The sequence below is a fragment of the Rhagoletis pomonella genome, unplaced genomic scaffold (assembly GCF_013731165.1).
Source record: "Rhagoletis pomonella isolate Grant_MI unplaced genomic scaffold, Rhpom_1.0 Rhpom_scaffold_00651, whole genome shotgun sequence".
Lineage (NCBI taxonomy): Eukaryota > Metazoa > Arthropoda > Insecta > Diptera > Tephritidae > Rhagoletis > Rhagoletis pomonella.
Genome location: NW_023459205.1, coordinates 18,885 through 28,899, shown reverse-complemented (window position 1 = coordinate 28,899; position 10,015 = coordinate 18,885). Strand labels below are relative to the sequence as shown.

The window sequence follows — 10,015 nt, the reverse complement described above, 5'->3', positions numbered from 1 at the left end:
CGCAAGCACTATCGACGAGTCGGACCAGAGAAAGACTTCTATATCTTCTAGAGGTAGTTGATTGATGATCAGGTGATCTTCTTTAGGGGGAAACCAGCTGATAGTAGACATTGAATTAGTTGGTATTGCGCGTTTACGCTATAAGAAAGGTCGTGTCCTCCTGATAATATGTCATCAACATAAGTTTCTGCCGTTAATATTCTTTGTGCTAATGGATAAGTAGCTTTTGAATCGTCTGCTAACTGGTGCAAAGTCCGAATAGCGAGATATGGAGCGCAATTAACTCCGAAGGTGACCGTTCTAAGCGCAAAATCCGTGAGTTTATTTTCGTTTTTCCTACGGAAGAGAATTCTTTGGTATTGCCGTTGAAGACATATTTGTACAAACGCCAATTTAAAATAACAAACATTAGATATATAGGATTTGTAGGATCAGGTCACTACCTAATACTAGCTCAATTTGGCCGGGGGTGTGAAAGGTCAGATCCGCGATCTTGAGTTCGGATACATTAAACTCTTGTATTTGGAATGTTGGTAAGAAACTGATAAGTTTTTGAAGAATGATTGCTCGAGTTGCGATGCGAATGCTCTGTCTTTGAGCTATGAGAGTGAGGTGGCAAACTCGATTTGAATTCTTGACTATCCTTCCTCCCATACCGGTTACTGAAAATTTTTCTCAAAATGTAGGAAGTTTCAACCTTTGTTAAGCTTTTTCGGATATAAAGGATTTTTTCGAGCCTGGATCAAGTTCAATGGGAAATTGAGCGGTCCAGTTATTCTGTAGACTTCCCTATAAGTGGAGAGCTTTGTAAAATCAACTCTGCTTATATTCCAGTAATATCTTCCGATGAAGTTTCACACTATTTAAAAACCTTAAAAGCGTCATTTAGGCCTGGACCTGATCATATTCCAACGTGTTTTCTTAAAAACTGCGCTCAGAACATCTGCGAGCCTTTAACAACTCTATTCAATTTGTCACTAAAACATGGCGTTTTTCCGTCAGCCTGGAAGGAGTCTTTCATAATACCACTTCACAAAAGCGGCAGCAGGTCCTCTATAGAAAACTATCGAGGCATAGCGAAGCTCTCCGCTACCCCCAAATTATTCGAAACAATTATTGTTAATCAGCTGACATATTCTATATCTTCCTTAATTTCACAATCTAAACACGGGTTTTCTAAAGGAAAATCTACTAATTTATTGGAGTTTACAGCTCATGTCTCAAACGGTTTTAGAGAAAATGCTCATACCAACGTAATATACACCGATTTCAGTAAAGCTTTTGACAAGGATTGTCACTCGTTACTCATTCGTAAACTCGACCTAATTGGCTTTCCGCCCAGTCTTCTTCAATGGATATATTCTTACCTCTCTGATAGAACACAAAAAGTTATTGTTAATAATTGCTCTTCCAACATCATTAAAGTTTCTTCAGAAGTTCCTCAGGGAAGCCAGCTTGGTCCGATTCTGTTCCTGATATTCATTAATGATATTTCTTCTATAATAAAACATTCAAAAATTTTAATGTATGCCGATGATGTGAAACTTTTTAAAACATTGTCCTCTATCGAAGAAAGGTCTTTGATACAAACGGATCTGAGCAACGCGGTTAGTTGGTGTAATGCAAATTATATGCCACTTAACCTTAAAAAAATGTAAAGTTATGTGTTTCTCTCGAAGGGCAGTTCAACCAGCTGTTTATTCAATTTCAAATTATAATCTGGAGCAGGTATCCAATTTTGTCTATCTTCGTATCACAATGGATTCCAAACTCAATTTCAACCATCATATTAATGTTACAATCAATAAAGCCAAAGGCGTTTTTGCATTTGTAAAGCGATGGTCAAAAGAGTTCAAAGATACTTATGTTACAAAAGCTCTTTTTACCACTTTAGTTAGACCTATACTAAAATACGGATCTTTTGTTTGGAATCCTCGCTACCAAGTTCATTCAGAAAGGATTGAATTAATTCAAAAACAATTCTTGCTTTTTCCATTGCGTGAGTTTAACTGGGATTCAGATTAAATCTCCCCACTTACACATTTCGTCTAAAGCTCATAAATTTGCCTTCACTCGCAAGTCGTAGAGAAATGCTAGGTATAATATTTATCGTAAAATTAATGGCAGGCTTGATTAATAGCCCGGCCCTCCTGGCTGAGGTAAATTTTAATGTTCCATCTCTAGTGTCAAGACACTTTCGACCTCTGTTTTTGAAGCCATGCAAAACTAATTTTGAACTAAACGAATCATTCCGTTGTTTATGTCAAGATTTTAACTCTCATTCCAGCAAGTTTGATATATCGGACTCGATTTTTACTATAAAGAAAACTGTCATTTCCACTCTCTATAATGCCCGTATACTACCGATACTACGTTTTTTTCCTGTATTTTTCATTTGAAGTATAAACAAAAAAACTGACGAAAGTCAAATTACAAAAACTATTCGGCAATGTGTTAGAGAAAGACAAATTATGTGTGAAGAACAGCTGAGTTTTGACGTTTCATTACCGAAATTCAAATAAACGAAATTAAAATTGATGTAAAACAGTTTTGTAACAATAAAAATGAAATTAAAGTGGCGAGACAACTACGCATTCCATTTAATTGAAAAAGTCCACGGTGCAGAATATATATGGAATCATATGCTACCATCATATAAGCCCAAATATAAAAAGCAGCAGTTTTGGCTCGCTTTGGTGGATGAAATGAACTCAACGTTCACAGCAAATGTACCATTTCAATACGGTAAGTTTTTAGCAAGTTCACATGTAATAACTAAAAGATATATTATATGTTTGTATAATACATATATGTATTTAAAGATGAAGTTACGCACAAGTGGTGCAACATCAAGTCATATTTCAGTTCAGAGAAGCAGAGGATGGACAAGGCAAAGAGAAGCGGTGCCCGCGGAGACGAAAACGTACAGACCAGCTGGAAGTTCTATGAAGCTTTGAAATTCCTACAACATGTGAATGAGCATACACCATCAGTGAATAATTTTAATAAGTGGAGTTTGCAGGTACGACTTTTATTGTGTGAAACCGGGCAAAGCGTCGATTCGCGTGCTACGTAAAATTTGCTTAATATTTTCATTCTCTTGTAGAACCTGGACCCTGATCCCAATCCATCGCGTAAGCTTGGGGAGCAACTGCAGCCTGCAGAATGTTTCGATCCAGGCTTTGACTCAGAGTCATCCTTTTCACTCATCGAAGACAACACAGAGTTCATTACAATTACCCCTCTTGCAATTACAAGTAACAGCAGTATCCAGTCGCTCCAAGATACTAAAAACATCTCTACAGAAGACACTAATAGTGATGCAACACCAATTAAAATCATATCGGATGAGATTGTAACTCCACCTCTGGTTACTTCGCAAAACTGTGGTCGGTTTGATGACAATAACAACAATAGCACTAGAAAGTTGGTCCATGCAACAAGAAAACGAAGAACAAAAATTAATAATGATTTGGATGAAAACGCCTCTGCTTTAATCGAAGCATCACAAAATTTAACAAATGCCTTTCATGTTGCATCAAAAACAAATAACACTGACGAAAAGGCAACAGTTTTGGGATATACATGGGTGAAGAAATTGTAAAACTGGACCCCGACTTGCAACTCAAAGCGAAGAAACAAATGCATGACATTTTGATGGATCTGCAAAGTGAGCAATTGAAACGGGGGCTTATGTAACACAATGACTATTTATATGTATGTATGTACACTCATAGACAAAAATAGGAGTGTCCCTTTTTGTCATGTTTTGACCATTTTCCGTAGGTATTGAATTTTAATAACTTATTTATAAAACTTTAGTTAACTCTACAACCAAACACATATCACTAGAAGCTTTAAACTTTAAACAAAATTCAAGAAAGTGCATAAAATTACATAACAATTTCGAACTTCCTTTTAAGTGGTATCCGGCGCCCTCAGCTTAAAAAAAAAAAACAATACCCAAAATTAACGGTGATCTTAAGCCACTTGAAATTTCCCATTTATTACATAAAAATTACACATCTACACAGACATGCAATGTTCTTTTTAATATTTAAAAGAAAAAAATCGAAATTTTGATGAGTTTTCCTGAATTTCGTTTAAAGTTTAAAAGTTTTATTGATATGGTTTTGTTTGTAGAGTTAACTATACATCCCGTGTCATAATTATAAACGCACCACATATTGCCAAGTTTAAAGATTTTTAATTAATGGGGTATATTTTTATAAGTAAATTATTAAAGTTCAATAAATAAAAGGAAAATAGTCAAACTTTACTGAAAGGAGGCAGAGTTATTATTTTGCCGAGTGAATATGTATTTTGATTATTCTTACCACTTTTTTACCTTATTATTACTTTCATTAAAATATTTGGTTGCTCTAATTGAATCAAAAATGTAACAGTGTTTGTACTACTCACGGTGCACCGCTAAGTAGGCAGGTATTAGCTAGTAGGTATGTACATAAATTGAAGACATTGTACTCATTTATTTAATCACCAAATAAACCAATTGTTGCTTCTACTGGTATGGAAAATTTCCAACCCGAAAAGTTTTGGTTTATTTAAACAATGAAACGATATTTTAATTTACCGCAGAAAAATAGTTTTCGAAAGTTTTTCTTATTTCTTTAGCGCTCCTTTTTGACGCATTTCTTTCAGAAGCGGTTGTTGTATAGTTGTTATCTATTATTGCATCTATTTCACTTTCGGAAATGGCGTCAAACGTAGTTTCACATTTTCTGTTCTTAGAAAGTTGTGCACACATACGCAAGATAATACAATCTGAATGGCTGCAGCTGGAGCGCGATGAATGGGTGAAAATAAAACTCGAAAACGGTTCGCAAGTATGCCAAAAGCATTTTCAACGAAAGTATGTTGTTGTATTAAAGTTCGCTTGGTGATAGTCTTAGATGAGAGTCAGGTTTCATTAAGTAGTATTTTAGAGCAAAGGCATCATCGGCTAAAAGCACAAAAGGCGAGGGAGTTGACATGAAAGGGAGCGTGCATGGGGCTGGTATATGTACTTCATTTTTTTCAATAGCGTATTTCAGGTCCGAGTTCAACCAAATTCCAGCATCACCCACTCTCCCATTAACACCGACATCAGCGTAAATAAAACGATAGTGGGCATCAGCGATTGCCATCAATACAAATGAATGGTATCCTTTGTAATTGAAATACGTAGATCCTGCTTACCTCACTGGCAGTATTCTGCAATGCTTTCCTGAGACGTTTCATCAGTTGAGTGAATTTAAAAGTGTTAATTGTTAGTTTACCATCTAAAGCGCCGATGCAGTTCGGGAATCCCCACATCTGATAAAAGTCTTTTGCAATATCACGCCAATCTTGCTCACTTGCAGGGAATTTCAAATACTCATCCCTTAACGCCAAATATATTGCGGGAATTGATTCCTTTAAAATTCTGGAAATGGTTGACTGCTGAATTCGGACCGGCAATTGAAGTGACCTTTGGGTTTCACCTAATTTTGGAAATATGTACATACTATGTCTGTCGGTACTAAAAATTACCAAGAAAATATTATATCTTACCAGTGGATAGATATCGCAATGTCAGCTGCAGCCGTTCCGCAGCTCCTATGCAGTTCCTGAATTTTGTATACTGCTTGCTAATATAGGGGCGTACTTTTTCTAATAAGAATGCAAACTGAGCTGGAGTCATTCTTAAGATATTTTTGTGAAGGATTGAATCCTCGCACTCAATTTCCTTTAACAGTTTATGGCTAAATCCTATGAAAAGTATTTTTGATAATTACAAAAACGAACTATATACATGTGTATAAAATGTGGAATTCGAAACTTACCTTCCAGTTCTCTTTTTAAAAGCCATTGCGCAGAATATTTTTTTTTAGTCTTTTTCTTTTTCCTACGCTGTATTAAGGCAGCAGCGTTTAGCAAACAATTTGTTGCAATAGATAAAACTTGTATTTCCATTGTATGCTTAGAAAATCTCTCGTATGTCAAAATGCAAACAGCTGTGTAAAAAAACTAACGAAATACAGCCATCTGTCAAAAAAACCTAACGAAATACAAGTTGGCCGGACTGTTTTTAACAACCTAGTTTGTTTTTCGTTAGTTTTTCGTTTGTTTTTTGGTATATAGCTTACTCGCTTACACAAGTACTGAAATTGTATGTGACCTTCTCTTTCTTTCAAAACACAGCGTAAAATACACTCGAAATACAAGAAAAAAACGTAGTATCATACGGGCATAATTGAAATACTATCTTTAGTATAACCATGATGAATTTGATTCTGCAGCTGAATAGTTTTAGATTTCGACACTTACAAACTCCTGTTTCCACTACTCGGCACCGAAAAACTAAAAAGAAAAAAACTAAAAACAAAAGTTCCGCATGCCATGCGGACTGCGCCCCTCGTGCCGGTTGGGCGGGAATGGAGGGTAAAAAACCGTTGGGATTAATTAATAATGTGCGACGTCGTAACGATTTCGATTCGATGAGAAAAAACGAAGTCGGAACGACGTTGCGGTTTGTATGGAAAAAACGACTTCGTTTAGACGTCATTTCGAGTTCACCCAAACGTCGTTTTTCTTGTTACCTTTGATGCATTTACAGAGTGCTAGATGCCTCTCTGCTGCTTTAGGAAAAAACCTTCTAAAAAGTTTGTCATCCCTAAGAAACGTCGCAGGTCGCACACTCTCTCTAGTAGTTTGATATTTTTGAGGAGGTAAGATTCCATTTTTATTGGCGGTGAATCCTAAAAAAATTCACCTTGGATTTCCCTAAAACCCATTTATTTGAGTTATCTCCACACCGTGTTCGCGTTTATTGAACACCAGCCGCAAGTGCTGCTTGTGATGGTTCGCAACTAGGATATCATCTAAACTCGGTCCATAAATCGCTGAAAGGTTTTACTAGCATTTTTTAGTCCAAAGCAAATATACAGGAACTCGTGCATGCTAAATGACGTTTTAGTTGCTATCGCAGACGGTTATTTGATGATAAGTATTTGATGATAGGCGCGGCGAAGTTCGAGTGTAGAAAACGTTGTTCAGTCGTAGAAAGTATGCATGCAGTCATGTTAGTGCGATAACGGATACCTGTCGGGTTCGGTGATGGCGTTGAGTCTTCGAAAATCGCTACACGGTCTCCATCCACCATTTTTCTTTTTTATCATGTGCAAAGGGCTGGTGAAAGAGGACAAGTCCATCAATGTTCAATATGCTCAAAAAATAAAAATTAATAAAGATATTAATTAACACATTTTTTTTTTACTAAAATTGCAATTGTCTTTGAAAGTATTAGTCCTACATAATTTGGCATATGGAACTTTTTTGTAGAGAATCAAAGTAAGCTCGGAAAACATTTTTTAGCACTTGAATTTTGATGGACTTGGGCGAGCCTAAGATAAAAATTGTCATCTTTCACATAGATTGTTTTAGAGCATAATGAACCATATTTTTGCTATTACCAATCAAAATTCTGAAAAATCGGATTTCCGGCCCACGCTGTTATATGTATAACCGCGCGATAGTAAATTTTAAACACAAATATCATTATCTTCGCGAAACCATTGGCCCAACTATAGTAAAATTGCGTTTGTAGTATTTCAATCTGACATCAGTAATTTAAAAACTATGTACATACTAGCTTATACCCGCGGGTTTCACCCCACGTTTTTATACAAATATGAAAAATAATTTAATGATGTTATATTTTATTTCTGTGCCCATTTTCTTATAGCTCGTTATTTTTTAAGCGAGTTAAGGTATTTAGGCCGTTTAAAACTATGAAATTATAAAATCTCGTCTGCGCGCTAGGCATACGAAATACATCACTCCCTCTAAGTTTACCTTAAAATGGTTCCAGGGATACCTCGCGTGAACGTGTAACCTTCTTGGAGGTGCCACGGCGGGTTCTAATATTTCCAACTCAAATTTAGTAAACTGGCCTTGATAAAATACCACTTTTCATTACTGTAGCAAATGCCTCAAGAGGTATGTATGCATCATGAGAGCTTTAGATTATAAGGCCGAACCCGGCTCTCCCTTTTCCATTAAATAAATTTTTTTCTGTCAGTACGGCACGTATAAAATAAATCCCCATAACAGATTTAAAATAATTCGAGAGATTTTCTATCCTTCCAGAGATATGTATTAAGAAATTTTTAGTATGCATGGGAGGCGACATTCCTCCTTTTTTAATAACTCACATTTTTTCCATGAGCAATTGATACATTTTGTATACACAACTCCATACCAAGTTCCAGTATTCTTCCACAAACACTTCCAGGGATATGTGGCAAGAAAAAGTCAATTTGTACAGGAAGTGCCACGCCCCTTTTTCCTATAACCCTAATATTCTTCCATGAATTTATAATTGATTTTACAGTACCAAGTCCCAGTACTCTACCATGAACACCTCTTGAGATATGCAGTATAAAAAGTAAATTTGTACGGGAGGTACCATGCCCCCTTATTGAATAACTCAAATTTTTCTCCATGAGTATGGAATTAATTTTGTATACACATCTCGGTGCCAGTCCTCTGCAATAAACACCTCCAGAGATATGCAGCATAGAACAATCAATTTGCATGGGAGTTGACACACCTCCTTTTCCAATAACTCTCATTTTTCTCCATGAGTATGGTATTAGTTTCACACAAATACATACATATGTATTTCCATACCAAGCTTGAGTACTTTAACCCAAACATTTGAAGAGATATGCAATATGAAACTTTCAGTCAGTATCGGAGGTGCTACGCCTCTTTTCCAAAAACGTCCATTTTTCTCCGTGAGTATGTGTTGGCAAAATGTTAATCCGATTAAAATGTTAAGCGCGTTTGACGATTAAAATTAATTAGTCGTAATTAACTGTACGATTAATGATTAAATTTTTTAATCGCTAATCGCTGGCTGCTTGAATTTTGAAAATATAATATCGATTTCGTAATCAGTGACCCTGAAAACCCCTGGATTCCATTTTTCATAATAATCTATATTTTTTTTTTATTCGTTCGCCATATTGATCTGCCGATTTGAATTTCGAAAATTTAATATGATATCTAATCTGATATGAAATCTTATGCAAATGCATGTTTTTACTGGGCATCTTCACATGGAAATGGTTAAGTTATCTTTACGAATTATGGAATTTCCTTTAAAATGGCATTCAATCGTCATATTTTTGCCTATTTTGCAGTAAATGCATGTTTTTGCATATTTTGCAAAAATACCTGTTCTTGGATATTTATTGTGCAAATTTTGATAAATTTTACAATAAATGCATATGAGTTTTGCATATTTTTTGCTTTTTGTTATTTATAATCATTTAAATTTAATGCGAAATCTCTTGACAAAAAAATTACCTTTAATTTTTCCCAAATATTCATCTGAATATCTTCTTGGATAGTCAAGCGGCCATTAACGCACTATCTTCTATATTTTTTAGATTTCAGTTAGTGGAAGACTGTAGGAGAGAGCTAGCGTATGTCTCTATCTAATACAAAATTACCCTAATATGGGTCCCGGGACATAGGGACATTTACGGAAACGAGGCAGCGGACGAACTAGCAAGGTGCGGCATCGCACTGAATGTGTCCCACGAAAAAATTACCGAAATTTATCATTTGAAGACCAAGCAGAGGTGAAACCGTAGAGGATCGTATAGGATTACCCGGCAGTTCTGGGTGTCCTACGACCCACATAAAACCAAAGCTCTCTTGGGAATCAGCAAAGAAGATACCTACAAACTTACTGCTGGGTACTGGCCCTGGGGTACATGTCGAAAGGATGGGATTGCCCTTCAACAGGCCCTGTCGCAGTTGCGATGGCCCTGGCTCAAAAGAGACAGTCGGACACTTCTGTACGAGTGTCCTGCTCTCGAAGGGATGAGGCTTAAGACACTCGGCAAGCCATTCCTGCGGAATGTTTTAGAGTGCAGCGGCCTCTCTCTGTTTGACGTACTGAAATTCCTTAAAGCCGCCAAATGACTGTAGGTGGTTCGAGTTGTGGAATCAAAATGGCAAA

At 36.3% G+C, this 10,015-nt stretch overlaps 1 protein-coding gene and 1 long non-coding RNA gene across 4 annotated transcripts; one reads left to right on the top strand and one right to left on the bottom strand.

The window, feature by feature from the left end:
• Nucleotides 1-2,673: 2,673 nt before the first annotated feature.
• On the top strand, nucleotides 2,674-3,923 carry LOC118751315. Of its 2 annotated transcripts, none has more exons than XM_036486094.1 (3): nucleotides 2,674-2,745; nucleotides 2,823-3,022; nucleotides 3,107-3,923. In XM_036486094.1, exons 1-3 carry the CDS (start codon nucleotides 2,706-2,708, stop codon nucleotides 3,602-3,604), a joined length of 738 nt encoding a protein of 245 aa, XP_036341987.1. In that variant the 5' UTR covers nucleotides 2,674-2,705; the 3' UTR covers nucleotides 3,605-3,923. The 2 variants fall into 2 exon arrangements, with proteins under 2 accessions (XP_036341987.1, XP_036341988.1); XM_036486095.1 differs by having other exon boundaries at nucleotides 2,688-2,745; nucleotides 2,840-3,022.
• An 8-nt stretch (nucleotides 3,924-3,931) lies between these two features.
• LOC118751316 lies at nucleotides 3,932-6,237 on the bottom strand. Of its 2 annotated transcripts, XR_004994513.1 has the most exons (3): nucleotides 5,826-6,237; nucleotides 4,430-5,751; nucleotides 3,932-4,380 (listed from the first exon to the last, which is right to left on the bottom strand). It is a non-coding gene; the product is annotated as an uncharacterized LOC118751316 (long non-coding RNA). The 2 variants fall into 2 exon arrangements; XR_004994512.1 differs by having other exon boundaries at nucleotides 4,360-5,751.
• Between the last annotated feature and the right edge of the window lie 3,778 nt (nucleotides 6,238-10,015).